Source organism: Nematolebias whitei, chromosome 16 (assembly GCF_014905685.2).
Source record: "Nematolebias whitei isolate Nwh7 chromosome 16, NemWhi1, whole genome shotgun sequence".
Taxonomy (NCBI): Eukaryota; Metazoa; Chordata; class Actinopteri; order Cyprinodontiformes; family Rivulidae; genus Nematolebias; species Nematolebias whitei.
The window spans coordinates 26,876,880-26,893,334 of NC_056513.1; the positions used below are offsets into that span (position 1 = coordinate 26,876,880).

The 16,455-nt window shown below is 41.7% G+C and overlaps 1 protein-coding gene across 1 annotated transcript in view; it reads left to right on the forward strand.

The window, feature by feature from the left end:
• The first annotated feature begins 10,513 nt into the window (after positions 1 to 10,513).
• The window catches only part of stox2a (storkhead box 2a), a 20,454-nt gene continuing 14,512 nt past the window's right edge, over positions 10,514 to 16,455 (forward strand). Inside the window, exons 1-2 of the mRNA XM_037689946.1 lie at positions 10,514 to 11,018; positions 12,542 to 12,694. Coding sequence (XP_037545874.1) covers positions 10,847 to 11,018; positions 12,542 to 12,694 — 325 coding nt within the window. The 5' untranslated portion in view covers positions 10,514 to 10,846. The remainder of the gene's footprint in view (positions 11,019 to 12,541; positions 12,695 to 16,455) is intronic.

Genomic DNA, 16,455 nt, shown 5'->3' on the forward strand with positions numbered 1-16,455 from the left:
TGTTTTATTGGTATCAAAAATAAATTGGCTAAATTCCAGGAAGTGTACCACAGTCTGTATTTCCTTCCTGTATTTCATTCATTCATCCATCCATTTTCTTTTACATGCTTCTTCCTATTCAGGTCACAGGTGCCCATGTCCAGCAGTCACTGGGCAAGAGACGGGGTACATCCTGGACAGGTCACAAGTCCATCACAGGGACTCGTAGAGACAAACGAGACAACCATTCACTCTCTCACTCGCATCTAGGAACAATTTAACCTCCTAAGAACTGAACTCTTGCATATGTGGATGCCAGGTCCTAGGAGGTTAAAGTTACCAATTCAGCCTAAAATGCATGTTTTTGGTCTGTAGGAGGAAACCGGAGTACCCGGAGAAAACCCACGCATGCACGGAGAGAACATGCAAACTCCACCCAGGAAGGCCCTTGGCCGGGATTTGATCCGGCGACCTTCTAGTTGAGAGGCAACAGTTCTACCAATTGTGTCACCCTGGTTAAAGAACATATTGGATATGATTACAGTAAAAAATATCATTCCTTGAAGGAATTCATATCACCCACAGCACCGCATGTCAAAGCTTTGAACTAAAATGTTGCACAGTCAAATAACTGAGTTGTAGTCCTTTTTAGGTTTGCTAAGATCAATTAGCTGTGGTGGCCATCTTGAATCAGGTTGAGTCCAGAAATCAGTTGTAGATGTACCACCAAATATTAGTCTTGGAGAGTTTCAATAAAATCTGTCTGGTTAAGTAAATATTTTCAAATTGACGGACAAATGGACATGCACACACCTGCCTTTTATGGCAACTGGTAATAAATACAACATTCTTATGTTCAGGCAACTTGTGTTATGTTTTTGTCAGATATTGTTCCAGGAACGTCAGTGTTTGTTAGTTGATCAGTTCCTTTACGTCTTGTTGTGGGTTTGACAATTAGATTGGGTTAGCGATGCAATCTGAAACGGATTGGGGTCCGATAATGTCCAGTTGTACTCGTATTTGTACTCATAAAAGTGTTATACAACAACTTTTTATTGCAGCGTGACATTCACCTCTCTGTTGAGCAGTCATGTGGTAGAGGAGGAGCATTGTAGAAGTAGGTTTTTATATTTTTAGTTGGCTATCGTGATCCACCCTCCTTACCATTTGGTCACCATAAAGACGTTTGCCAAATAAACAGTTAATAATAAACACCAACTGAAGAAGAAGCTGTATGAAGTTATGTCAAAGTGATCGACGGTGATAAAAGTTGAACAGACTGCAAATTATGCTTAGCATATTTGTCGAGAAGAGGGAGAAAATTTAACCTCTTGCCTTTTTTTGAGGGGGTGGGGGGGATCACAGCTTTTGCTCTATTTGAAGAGTTAACATAAAAAGTGAGTTCCTCTGATTTTCTACACATTCCAGTGTTTCCCCTAAGTTACTTGCCTTCATCTCTTTCGTGATTTTTGTCTGGGCGGAGCAATGAAGACACAACTGTGTTGCACGCTGTTTGTGCCAGCAGTTGTCCACAAGGGGGGGGGGGGGGGACAGTTAGTTAGGCAGGGCACTCGGTTCTGTTGATGGGGCGGGGCGCCCTCCTTGTAGAATAGTAGGGAAACACTGCATTCTCAGAGTAGTAAACACTAGTAAGGAGTGTTTTAGCATTTACTGTTATATATTTTGTTATTTGTATTAATACTTGCATTGATACTCAGTAAGTACAGTAAGTAAGTACAGTATACTCAAATGTAAGTACTTGTACTTGGTTTGAAAAAATGTGGTATCCCTAGATTATATGCTTTATTTGCCTCTGAGTGAATGACTTCCTGCCTTGTAAATGTTAATGAAAAAAAAAAATTTAACAACAATAACAAAGCATCCACTGTTGTAAAAGTTAACTGCACTTGATTTATATATATATTTTCACTGCGCCCTTCTTCAGGGGTCGCCACAGCGAACTAAGTCACATAAAGACTTGGCAATTGTTTTTTACACCGGATTCTCTTCCTGACACAAAGACAGACCACCAAGCTACCACAGCCCTCTGTGTGGAGCAGAGAGCTGCTGTCTAGGACACCTGGGGGAGCAGGTGATGGGGGTAAAGGTCTTTGCTCAAGAGCCCAGAGTGGGGCAAATGAGGGTGGAGACAGGTGTGGGTGAATCAACTTTCCCACCCACATTTTGATGTTGTCAGTACAGGGCGTTGAAACGGTGATCTTCTGATCACAGGCCCACCTTCTCCAACCCCTGCACCACCACTCCCAAAAGTTAACCGCACTTGATTGCCACTTATGATAAAAAGAAACAAAAATACTGATAAACTTGTGAACATGCAAGTACAGAAGCCAACAAACGTATGATGTTTTTAGGTGTTCTCGTTTGAAAAGGTCAAACGTTAACCGCACTTGATGACCTCTTCAAACGAGAACACTGTACTTGCATGTTCACAAGTTTATCAGTATTTTTTTAATTAAAAGATGAAAACCCGTTTGTCTCTTTAAACATAATCCACTGGTTTTAGACTTATTGTTTTGAAGCGTCCTATTTAGGCCTGTCGCAATAAACAATACATCAATTAATCGCATAAAATATGAAAATTATCTACCTCATTTTCATTTATTGGCTTTATCGTTTCTTCGTGTCTCTCTTTTTACTGAAGACACTGGATGACAAAAGACTCAACTCCGGTGCTCTTCGTTGACCCCTCCCTTTCTCTTTTCTCTTTAAACTCCATTTTAACCATCCAAAATCGCATTTTTGGATCGTTAAAAGCAGCTAAGCTGAGAAGCTAAGCTACGAGCTAAGCTAATGGTCTGACCTCGGACGAAAAAAACCTCAGTTTTGTCGAAGCTCCAAAATTCACGGTTGAAACCCGTGCCTTTGTGTAAAAAGTTGTTTCTCTGCAAAAAGAAGCTGAGAACTTGTTTACTGATTTTTTATTAAAAGCTTCATGTGAAAAATGCTATGCTAAAGAGCTCAAACCACACCGAGCATTTGCCATTTTGAGAACCAAAGAGAGACAGCCCATGTCATGTCAAGGGGCCTCCCTCCCATTTGTCTTAGAGACACACTGCTCGCTCCCTCACTATCCATCCTTCGGTTTGAACAGTCTTATACTGCCATCCTTTGGTACTAAACGCAAAACAAATTAACAAACATTTCTTCTTAAATTTGACAATAATTACTAATTATTGTCAAATTTCAAACATTATTATTGTTTATCGCAATAATTTCTAAGGTAATTAATCGCCCAGCAAAATTTGTTATTGTGACAGACCTGGTCCTATTTAGAATGATGGTATTTTGATTTATAAATACTTATGGGGTAGTTTCTAGTTGGGGTAGAATATTTTGAATAAAGTAAATGTGATTTCCTGCATTTTTGGTGTATTTTAATGGGTTGTTAAACATCTATGTGCTTGAAAAAAAATAAATTATTGCTGACCCCCAAGCACCGGCTTGCAGATGCTCAGGGGTCTTGGGTCCGCAGTTTGAGAACCACTGCACTATTCAATTGAAATACATTCAAACGTGTTTCTTTTTTCTTTTTGTTTAGATTTGTACAGTACTTAACTGTGTGGAAGCATCATTTAGGACCAAAATGCAACAGCAATTAAAAAAAACAAAACTCATTCTTCTTCTTCTTCCGGCTTTTCCCTCTTCAGGAATCACCACGGTGAGTCATCCTCCTCCATCTCACTCTTTCCTCCACACCCCACGTCCATATGCTAACTACTTCCATGTCCTCTCAAACTGCATCAACATATCTCTTATGCAGCACCAAAAAGTAAAAGTAAGAAATACCTTTTGTATTTACTGATCAGTCAGATTATCTCAGTCTATTGTCCACCCTGGATATCTGGATTGACTGTGAGTGTGGGTTTTGTTCCAGAAAAGTCAAAGTATATGAATAGAAGTCTTCTGATGCTCCTGTTTTGTAACATTTATTCACTGTTCAGTAGAGAAAAAATAACTGCAACACTATAACAAATTAGGGTTTGTCCAGTAAAAAAAAAAAATTTAACAGTCCAAAATTTTAAGTTGAAGAAGTTTCGATGCTGGTGCTGTATGTTATTATGTCATTCTTGACGTCCTCCAATAAATTAAGAATGAGATAGGATTGCAGTTCTAATCAAGTTTTCTACTTCATAACATGATGATTGATTTTAAGACCCGTTAGCAGACTGATGAAGACACTCAAATGTAAAAAGGTAGGTGAGTTTATTTACAATTGTGCATGAAGAGATCTTTGCTGCATGGGCAGATTTGAAGGAACTTGATCGTAGGAGGTCGTCGTCGTTAAATCTTACTTTTGGTTGTTTATAGGTAGTGTTGGAGAGGGGGGTGGGGTGGGGGGATGGGAATGAGATCCTAGGATTCAAAGACGAGATGAAGATTTAATCCAGAAAGGTGAGTAACGTTGGAGAGTGTCAGGTTGGTGGTGCTCGGCGTTTGGTCCAGGCTGATGTTTGGCTTTTGCAGGAACAGGATGGTTACAGGGGTGGTCACAAGGAGCAAGGAGGTTTTAAGAGGCATGGATGATCAGGACTTGAAGAGGCACAAAAAATACAAAGGTTAGTTGTTTCACAAGAGAAAAGTTTACCATCGGTCACTAAAATTGCCAGAAGGTACCATAATGTTCCAGCGTCGGATGAATGACCGCCAAGTCCTTAAGTAAGTACTCTGAAGAGTAGTCAACAGGATCAGGTGCAGGTGTGGAAGGATGGATTGATTCAATGATTGTCAGCTGTGGGGAAAGTGATTATGACAGAAAACCCAGTAATCCTACACTTCATCTAATTAAATATGCACTAAAGAAGAATTTATTCAGTAAATCTGGGCCTATCCATCCATCATCTTTACCCGCTTTTTCCTTTTCCGGTCACAGGGGTCACTAGTACCCATATCCAGCAGTCATTGTGTGAGAGGCGGGGGACACCCTGGACAGGTCTCCAGTCCATCACAGGGACACAGAGACAAATGAGACAAACAACCATTCACTCTCTCACTCACACCTAGGGACAATTTAGAGTTACCAATCAGTCTAACATGCATGTTTTTAGTCTGTGGAAGAAAACCCACGCATGCATGGAGAGAACATGCAAACTCCACTCAGAAAGGTCCTCTGCTGGTATTTGATCTAGTGATCTTCTCGGTGAGAGGCAACAGCTCTACCAACTGAGTCACCGTGCTACCGTTAAATCTGGGCCCATGTGTTAAAAATAATTAAAGCTGTTCAATGCAGCTGTTGTCTTTAACTTTCATCAAATTGTCTTTTTTTTTCATGTTTTGTTTTCTTCATGAAAAATTCTGTCTGGAACAAATTTTTCATGGAGGCAGTCAGACTAAGCACTTTTCAGAGCAGGGCCCATGTAAATGGTAAATGGACTGTACACACAGTGCCTTGCGAAAGTATTTGACCCCCTTGAACTTTTCAACCTTTTGCCACATTTCAAGCTTCAAACATAAAGATATAAATTTTTATTTTTTTGTGAAGAATCAACAAGTGGGACACAATCGTGAAGTGGAATGAAATTTATTGGATGTGTCAAACTTTTTTAACAAATAAAAAACTGAAAAGTGGGGCGTGCAATATTATTCGGCCCCTTTACTTTCAGTGCAGAAAACTCACTCCAGAAGTTCAGTGAGGATCTATGAATGATCCAATGTTGTCCCAAATGACTGATGATGATAAATAGAATCCACCTGTGTGTAATAAAGTCTTTGTATAAATGCACCTGCTCTGTGATAGTCTCTCAGGGTTCTGTTCAAAGTGCAGAGAGCATCATGAAGACCAAGGAGCACACCAGGCAGGTCCGAGATACTGTTGTGGAGAAGTTTAAAGCTGGATTTGGATACAAAAAAAATTCCCAAGCTTTAAACATCCCAAGGAGCACTGTGCAAGCAATCATATTGAAATGGAAGGAGTATCAGACCACTGCAAATCTACCAAGACCCGGCCGTCCCTCTAAACTTTCATCTGGAACAAGGAGAAGACTGATCAGAGATGCAGCCAAGAGGCCCATGATCACTCTGGATGAACTGCAGAGATCTACAGCTGAGGTGGGAGAGTTTGTCTATAGGACAACAATCAGTCTTACACTGCACAAATCTGGCCTTTATGGACGAGTGGCAAGAAGAAAGTCATTTCTCAAAGATATCCATAAAAAAGTGTCATTTAAAGTTTGCCACAAGCACCTGGGAGACACCAAACATGTGGAAGAAGGTGCTCTGGTCAGATGAAACCAAAATCGAACTGTTTGGCCACAATGCAAAACGATATGTTTGGCGTAAAAGCAACACAGCTCATCACCCTGAACACACCATCCCCACTGTCAAACATGGTGGTGGCAGCATCATGGTTTGGGCCTGCTTTTCATCAGCAGGGACAGGGAAGATGGTCAGAATTGATGGGAAGATGGATGGGGCCAAATACAGGACCATTATGGAAGAAAACCTGTTTGAGTCTGCAAGAGACCTGAGACTGGGACAGAGATTTATCTTCCAACAAGACAATGATCCAAAACATAAAGCCAAATCTACAATGGAATGGTTCACAAATAAACGTATCCAGGTGTTGGAATGGCCAAGTCAAAGTCCAGACCTGAATCCAATCGAGAATCTGTGGAAAGAGCTGAAGACTGCTGTTCACAAACACTCTCCATCCAACCTCACTGAGCTCGAGCTGTTTTGCAGGAAGAATGGGCAGAATTTCAGTCTCTCATGTGAAAAACTGATAGAGACATACCCCAAGAGACTTGCAGCTGGAACTGCAGCAAAAGGCGGCGCTACAAAGTATTAACACAAGGAGGCCGAATAATATTGCACGCCCCACTTTTCAGTTTTTTCTTTGTTAAAAAAGTTTGACATATCAAATAAATTTCATTCCACTTCACGATTGTGTCCCACTTGTTGTTGATTCTTCACAAAAAAATAAAATTTTATATCTTTATGTTTGAAGCCTGAAATGTGACAAAAGGTTGAAAAGTTCAAGGGGGCCGAATACTTTCGCAAGGCACTGTACAGTGTATAATAGGGATGCACAATATTGGATTTTTGGCCGATATTAGTTGGCCAATAACCGATGAAATACCAATATTTTAAACATAGCCCCCTTATTTAGGTTTATTTGCTACAAAAAATAGGTAACAGCTGTAAGAGCTGGTGACATTTTTAGTAACAGCATAGCACTTTAACTTATATTAAATGAAAAGTGTTAAATGGTATTTATTAGCATTAGTCATCTGCAGTGGAGGTTTGTTCCAGGTTCCTAGCTGCAGTGTTTCATCCTCTGCACTCCTGTGCATGAAGGACAGCTTTTGATGTTCAAAGTTTTTGTCTATCTATTGTGCCGTAAGACTAATCATGCTAACATGGCTAACACTTGACATCCAAATGACTGTGGTAAAACTCACCCAAGTGCTATCAGCTATTAGGTGCTATCGACTATTAGCTTCTCAATGACGTCAGAAATTACGGCTTGTAACTCTGGTAAAGTTACGTCGGGAAACTATCTCCGACTGGGGACGATGTAGCGAGGCTCAATGTAGTCCAAAAATTTTCGGAATCCAATATCCTCAGCGAGAAAAAATCTTCCACACATTTTGACTTCTTCCTCTCCACAGTGAGATCAGGTAGGCGCGTGTGACATCATCACGTTGTGCGGGCGCTGCAGGCATCCTTGTCACTGGGTTGTCATACAAAAACAGTGCCTTTTATATCCGTGAGTTATTTTGATGGAATGGCCGATGTCCAGTATTTAACTTTAACGCTAATATCGGCTGATACCATGCCGATATCATGCATCCCTACTATATAGTAGGTCTCTCTTGACAATGAGGCCTCATGACTTAATGAGACTACATGTATAAATAAAGGTTAAGTAAAAATAAAATAGGGCCATTCTATCTAATCAAAATACTCAGTGCTTTACAACAATCTGTGCCCTCGTTTACCTCCACACACACGTTTATACATCACTCTATCTCTGCAAAGACAATCAAACAAATCATTCTATAAAGACTAATTTGTGCTTTAGATCACATTCATGCATCGATGGGATACACATCGGATGCAATGAGGGCTTCAGTGTCTTGCCCAGGGACACTTCAACATGTGACTGCTGGTGGATTCGAACCTCTAACTCTCCCATTGGAGGACAATCTCTCAGCCACAGTTGCCCAAGTGTATGACGGAATTTTTATTACTGAAAACAACTCAAAGCTTAAAGAACTGTGTAACACTTCAAGTGAATGCTCTATTTTTTCAACAAGTCACTTAGTCGTCTGATTGGGGGTTTTTTTTACGTCAAAGATTGTGTTGTGATGTGACCTGTGTGTGTAACATTGCAAAAATGTCCTGTTAAGTGGACTTAGTGAGGCCATACTGCGTAACAGTTTGATGCAAAAGTGATGTAAAATCCACGTCATGGTGTTTGCTCAAACATTTTTAAGGTCTGAGTTGTTTTAAGCGGCCAAAACTTTCTTAAGCTATCCCTGTTTTGAGTAGCAACTAGTTTCATCCCCGATTCTCTCAAGTGAGCTTGTTCTGCAGGTAGGACACTGACTACTCATAAACATTCCACACAGTCCTGCTTAAAACTAACTGGGAATCCACTTAGGATTCATCCCTTTACATCTAGTTTGTTTTCCCCTGGGGAATATTATGAGAGTGCATATTTTTTCTGTAAATGCATATTTATAATAACTTCTTTGTCCTGCAGCAACTGTACACAGTTTGTTCTAGTTGGTGCATTTGCGCTTTTTAGTGCGGAAGGATCTTCGTGTTCTGGTGTTTTCTGTCCGTAGAACAGTCGTTATCTATGTGGTGTCAGCCTTTTATTTTCAGTAACTGGCTCTTTAAGGGAACAGCACTCAAAAGTAACAGCTATGAGATCATCGGCTTGCGTCGTCATGGTAACAAAGGCTGTAGCAGCAATACTGAGAAATAAAATGGCTGGCGTGGTGTCGCTCTCCCTCCTCCTCCTCCTCCTCCCCCCGCTCCTCTTTCTTTTTGGTTTCAGTGAACTGGAGCAGATTGGCTGTGAACCCCCCCCCCCCCCCAATGGCCTGTAATGCCCTCTCACTTTGCTCCTTATTATATCCCTCCAACCCTCCATTCACACTCCACACATGTGAGTCAGCAGGAGTTTACTGAAAGCTTTGACTTCTTTTTCTCCCCCCACCATTCTATATATATTTTTTATTTTATTTTAACTTGCAGTTCCAGAAAGTTTAGCTGCACTGGTGGAAATCTCTCGCGAGGAAAGCTGCAGCAGGAGCGGCCTTGGATGAGGGTTTTGTCTTACAGTCAGGTGAGACACGGAGGAATGATGGTGGTTCAAGTGGCTCCTCATCCTTCACGAGTACAGCCAGCGACATATAGTAGGTGAGGAAATGAGAAAGAGGGTGAGGATGGAGATACAGCCAAACGCCCAGACTTTCCCTAGACATCATCCAAGGTCTGAATATTTTTAACATTTTCCTCTCGTTTCTCTGTGTGTGTGTGTGTGTGTGTGTTTCGATCTGTTGATATTTGCTCTCTTCTCTACCTTCTGAATGTCCTCGTTCTCTCTCCCTTGCATCCTCTCCTCCCTTCCCCTCAGCCTCAATCAGCCAGACACAGACGCATGCATGCTCATGCAGAATCGCGCGCAGCAGGCGGATGCGCACATACGCACTCTCCCGCTCTCTCTCTCTTTCCCTCTTCCTCACACACACACACACACACACACACACACATACTCACACACCCTTCCTGGAGGTGCTGGGAGCAGCTGCAGCATTAGCGTTGAAAGAGATTTGCCGTTGACTGGAGTTTGCGCCCCCCCTCCTCCTCCCTGTTAATGAATGGATGCTACGGCGATGAGCTTGGGAGCTGCTTCCGTTGGATTGCGGGAAACTGTGGATATCTGCTCTTGAATTTATTTATTTATTTCTATGCTCTCCATTCTTCTCCCCCCACCCTCTGCTGGTGTGCTGTTGTCGAAAGGACGATGGGATCTTGTGGCTGACGGGATAAAGATGGAAGTGAACGTGGCGTCTCCAGCGCTCGGCTTACTATCGAGGCTTCACTGGCCCCTGGGGTGAATGGAGCGTTTATTTCTGCTTCTTCTTTAAGCGAGCTCTTTTGTTTTACGGGGATCGGCCAAGCGCCTGTGGTGAATTGAACTATTGTCGAGGACTGGGCCTCTTAAGCTTTGCAACTGTGACCAACCATCCATCTTCTCCTGTCCTCCTCCTCCCTCCCTCCTTCTTGGTTTCTTTCTACCCATACGGAACAAGCAGATCCCAAAAGCTCCACTGAAATCTTTTCTCACCATCCTCCTTGCTTCCAATGCCCCATTTCCCTCATCTCTACCCCTGCCCCCCCACCTCTCTCCCGCTCCCTCCTCCCACATCAGAGTGGCTACGTAATGTGCCTCCCTACGCATGCAAATGGGGATGCTACAAATGGTGGCTGGGACCGATGTCGATGAAAGGGTGATGCAGCACGCAGTCACCTGCCCCTCTGCCGCCACTGCCATCGCTCCAGACCAGCCGGGGAGAGCCCAGCAGCCGAGGACAAGACCCCACAGCCCAAACGCGGTCGTTTGTAGCTCGCCTGCAGACGTAAATGAGATGTGTGGATGTGTGTGAAGGCGCACACTGGTTCCTGCCATGTCTGGTGTGTGATCGCTTCAGCGGGACGTTCTCACTGATGCGGGGGAGGCACTGAGCCTAAGGTTGGTCGACCTCCCCCTTCCCCACCTCCCTCTCTCCCCCCCCTTCCCCATTCCACCAGTTCTCCCCTTCCTCACCCCAGCTACCTTTATCCCAGTAGTCCCCGGGGAGTGAAGGCCACCTAGTATAAAAAGGGGTTCACGATGAAGAAGAACCGCAGCAGCAACCTGCGGCGGGCCTGGCCCAGCTCGGAGCTTCCCGAACGCCCACTGGATCATAATCTCTCTCGTAGTGAGAAAGACATCCGTGTGCAGAAGCAGCATCTTCCTCCTCCTCCGCATTTCTCTCCTTCCCCGCCAAGTTATCGTGCGCCAGGTGAGTGTGACATTCCAACCCCCCCCCCCCCCAAACCCACCCCCCTCCCTCCCTCCACCAGAGACTCCACCTTCTCTACGCAAGGCTGCTCCAAGTTTGGAAAGTCTTGATTTGATGTGGACAATTTGTCAAGTAGTCAATGAGAAAATGTTAATAGCACCCACCCCCCCCATCATCGTTTACTTGACCTTTCTAGTAGATTAGGTCGAATAGGTTCAGTGACAGGCGAGAGAGAGAGTTTCTTGTGATTTGCAGAAAAAGTTTTTTCTCATTTTAGATCCAAATAGACACTCGGTTGATGTGCCAGGTCTGTTTCATTGGATCTCGGTGGATTTCCTGATTTATTCGCTGATTGTACTAACATTTTATGAGAAAATGTATAATTATCAACTCTACTCATTATATAATATATATATATTCCATGTTTATGTTCATTACTTGTTGGATTGGTTTGTCTTTGAGCAAAATCTTGGATTGTGCATCCTTAATAAGAACCTCCAGGTCATCCAGACATAAAGTGACATCTTCAAAGAGCAAACCAAATTATTTTCATTATTTTTATTCTAAATATGTGTCATTCTCTATCCTATGTCTATAAATCCCATAAGATGTTGTTAAAAAATTGCAGTAACAGATTCGTTTTTTGTGCAGTTTTCCTAACAGGTCTAGCCTTTCTTGTGTTTATTTCAGAGTAAAAGCCTGTACAGGCACTTAAAGCTTAGGGGGTTTGTGATACTAAGGAAAGATAACGTCATCGCATTGCTTAACTGACCATTCAGCTGAGTGTGCTAAGAAGGCCGAGCCAGGAGTAAATTTCTGCTGAAGTTATAGAAACAGGCATCAAATGATATTAAACTTGAGTACTGTAATGATGAGAGCGACTCGTTTTTTTTTTTTTTTTTTTAGATGTCACACTGACGAAAAAAGAAAGTTAAAATAGGATAAAACGTAGAGGCTTTAACGTTGAAGATTTTTCATCTTCTCGTGTGATTCTCAGATGTAGGTCAGAGCACAGGGTCACTACAGCACAGATGCTGCAGCGCTGCATTCACTGTGTTGCTTTACAACCATCTAGCTAGACAGATGTTGGCTCTCAGAGGGGTTTGAAGTCGAGCTTTCTGGTTGCAGGATGATCTCATCATCATCATGTCATGGCTGACAGCAAAGCCAGCTTATGGCGACTGAGAATCTCTGTGTGCCAACTCTTCACTTGACTCTAAAGCCGAATTACCTTTATTTTTATTTATTTATTTAATTCTGACACTAAATTTGATCAGCGGTTTGCACAGATTCAGGTGCTGCAGTTACGGCTGCTGCAGCAGCTGCCTCGGTTTGCTAACCTGTGAGAAGCAGCTTCAGCAGCAGCGAAAAGCTAAGGAAGCACAGAGAGGAGGGGAAGAGGCGTTCCAGGCAGCGTGCACACTGCTGCTGTTTGACCATTACATCATAGCTTCACACGCTGCGCCCACTGTTCATTCATGATCTCACACTTGTGCCTGTGCCGCCTCCTCCCTCCCCTGCAGGTGATGTGTCTCCGATCAGCATGTCGCCGATCAGTCAGTCGCAGTTCATCCCGCTGGGGGAGATCTTGTGCTTGGCCATCTCTGCTATGAACGCTGCCCACAAACCTGCCAACCAGGAGGCGTTGATGGAGCACCTCACTGCCAGCTTTCCAGGTACGCATTCTCACCTGCTTCTATAAATGGGGTTCTGCTAAACCATGTAGGACTCTTTAATAGGACAATGAAATAAAAAAACTATGCTAGAAAAAGTTCATAGAGCAATTATTAATGCATGCATGCATGCTACTGTTTTATTATATCTATTCTCTAGTGTGAAATGCTTTTTTTTTTTCACTAAATGTTCTATGCAAAACATTTTACATGTTATGATTTTAGTCCCGTCTACCATTATAGCTTGAGGTATTCCTAAGATGAACTGAATTTAAAAGCAACTGCTACAAAATGTTGTGTTTTTTAAAGTCGTTGTTAGGCCTGTCACGATAAACAATAAATCTGTTAATTGCATGATAAATTAAAATGAGGTGGATAATTTTCATTTATCAGCTTTATTGTTATTTTGTGTGTCTCTCTTTCGACTGAAGACACTGGATGGCAAAAGGCTCAACTCCGGTGCTCTTCACTGACCCCTCCCTTTCTCATTCTCTTAGCGTAAGGGGGGAGTGAACTATCGCGTCTGGTGGCCAGTCAAGGCGCATCATCTTGTACCTCTGCAGCGTTAGAGCCTCGTGAGGAGTTAGCAAGCTAAAGAAACGCTATTTTATATTGGGGGGGGGGGGGGGGGCAAAGCGAAATGGAATTAGTTTCAAAGTCGAACGCAACAGCAGCAGTGTGGGAGCACTTCGGATTCAAACCGCTGAACCCTTGCGAGCCGGTATGTCGCATTTATCGTAAAACGGTAGCAACTAAGAGCAGCAATACAACCAACTTGCACCTAAAGCACAATCATCCAAAGCAGTTTTCCCAGCTGGAATAAAAAAACTACAACCAGTAGGTCGTCTCCGTCTTCAAATTCCCAACAGTCCACCATCACTGGAGCATTTAATTGACAGACGGCGTACAAAAACCGTTCAAAATGGTGCACGCTCACAGACAGCGTAGTTCGCTCAGTCGCTAAAGATGCTGCCCTTTAATATTTTTCAGTTCCAATTTTAAGTGGTCTTTTGAAATTAAAGTTTATTGATCTTTGAGAGGATGTACTTGCATTATTATGTCATTATCATGACATTAGTTTAAAACTGTCTTCGAACAATATTATCGTTTATCGCAATAATTTCTGAGACAATTAATCGCCCAGCAAAATGTATTATCGTGACAGGCCTAGTCGTTGTGTATATATTGATATAATTATTTGGTTCTTGAATAAAACAGCAGTTCACATTTTTTTGCAGGGTGATTCTGTAGAAAGGATATGAAGAAGTGATATTGTACCTGTTGTAGAAATCTCTGAAAAACCTCAGTTTGAATAAATGGAGTTTTAATTCTGAGCAGCTTGATGGACTAACCAGCAGTTGGAGAAAAACCATGACCAAAGTAGATTGTTGCTGTCTTAAAACCACTCCATTTTCAAAACTGTCAGTGGTTTGTTCAAGTTTGGTCTTATAAACCATTACATTGCTGTCAAGTTCACATTACACAGTTGTCATGGTACAATCGTCTTTTTCTCCACTGTCTTGAGCACCTTCTGCATGGCAGATTCCAGCTCCTATACCTTCTAGCAGGAGATACAGTCTGTTTAGAGATGGCAGCAATCCAGTTGAGTTTTGGCCCCACTCAGACTGACCGTTAGTTCATCAATCCAGTCATGATTAAACTCAATTTCTCCAAACTGAGGTTGTTCAAGGCCAGTTCATACTTAAAGATATTATATGCTAAGTCATAAAAAACAGGCCAATTTTGTTGTATATGAAATTTAATTTTAAAGGTTACCCTGTCCTTAAATTAAAAGTTTGCGAGCAAAATTAGAGACCAGATGCTACTATGTTTGTTTGTTTTTTTGTTTTTTTACAGAAAGAGCCAATTTGAATGAAAATAGGTCAAACATTAAACTTACCGGTCGACCAGAAGTTTCACAAAAAGTGTTTGAATGCTGAGCTGTTTTTAAGGCGCTCCACCCCTCTTGATCGTTCATATTTATTCTTGATAGTTTTTTTTTTTTGTAACTCTATGTATGACGAATGGGAATTTGAAATACCTTCTGTCTTTCCGTCCATCTGTGCATTTTGGTCTCTTTCAACGGTTTTGCCACAGAAAAATGTATTTACAGTGCTGCTTAAATATTTGTAAACCTTTTAGAATTTTCTACATTTCTGATGATGTTCCTAAAACATCATCAGATTTTCACACAAGTCCTAAAAGTAGATAAAGAGAACCCAGTTAAACAAATGAGACAAACATATTATACTTGGCCATTTATTTATTGAGGAAAATGATCTAATATTAAATATTTGTGAGTGGTAAAAGTATGTGAACCTCTAGAATTAGCAGTTAATTGAAGGTGAAATTAGAGTCGGGTGTTTTCAATCAATGGGATGATGATCAGGTGTGAGTGGACACCCTGCTTGATTTAAAGAACAGGATCTGTCAAAGTCTGCTCTTCACAACATGTTTGTGGAAGTGGATCATGGCAGGAACAAATGAGATTTTTGAGGACCACAGAAAAATTGTTGTTGATGCTCATCAGGCTGAAAAAGGTTAAAAACATCTGTAAAGAGTTTGGACTCCACCAATCCACAGTCAGACAGATTGTGAACAAATGGAGGAAATTCAAGACCATTGTTACCCTCCCCAGGAGTGGTGGACCAACAAAGATCACTTCAAGAGCAAGGTGTGTAATAGTCTGCGAGGTCTCAAAGGACCCCCCAGTGTAACTTTTAAGCACCTGAAGGTCTTTCTCATATTGACTGTTAATGGTCATGAGTCCACCATCAGGAGAACATTGAACAACAATGGTGTGCATGGCAGGATTGAAGGAGGAAGCCACTGCTCTCCAAGAAGAACATTGCTGCTCGTCTGCAGTTTGTTAAAGATCACGTGGACAAACCAAAAGACTGTTGGAAGAATGTTTTGTGGACGGATGAGACCAAAATTTAAATTTTTGGTTTAAATGAAAAGTGTTGTGTTTGGAGGAAAAACAACTCTGCATTCCTGCATAAGAACCTTATCCCATCTGTGAAACATGGTGGTGGTAGTATCATGGTTTGGGCCTATTTTGTTGCACATGGATCGCCATCATTGATGGAACAATGAATTCTGAATTATATCAGAGAATTCTAAAGGCAAATGTCAGAACACCCGTCCATGAACTGAATCTCATGAGAAGGTGGATCATGCAGCAACACAATGACTCTAAACACACAAGTCGTTCTACCAAAGAATGGTTCAAGAACAATAAAGTTCATGTTTTGGAATGGCCAAGTCAAAGTCCTGACCTTAATCCAATCCAGATGTTGTGGAAGGACCTGAAGCAGCAGTTAATGTGAGGAAACCACCAACATCCAGAGTTAAAGCTGTTCTGTACAGAGGAATTTGCTAAAATGCCCCCAAGTCATGCAGGACTGATCAACAGTTATTGGAAATGTTTAGTTGCAATTATTGCTGCACGGGGCGGGGGGGAGGTCACACCAGATAATGAAAGCAAAGGTTCACATACTTATACCACTCACAAATATGTAATATTGGAATATTTTCCTCAACAAATGAATGACCAAGTATAATACTTTAGTTTCATTTGTTTGAGTTCTCTTTATGTGCTTTTAGGACTCGTGTCAAAATCTGATGTCTTAGGTTCACAAATTTTCAAACACACACACACACATATATATATATATATATATTTATATACTGTATATATACTGTGTGTATATATATATATATATATATATATATATATATATATATATATATATATATATATA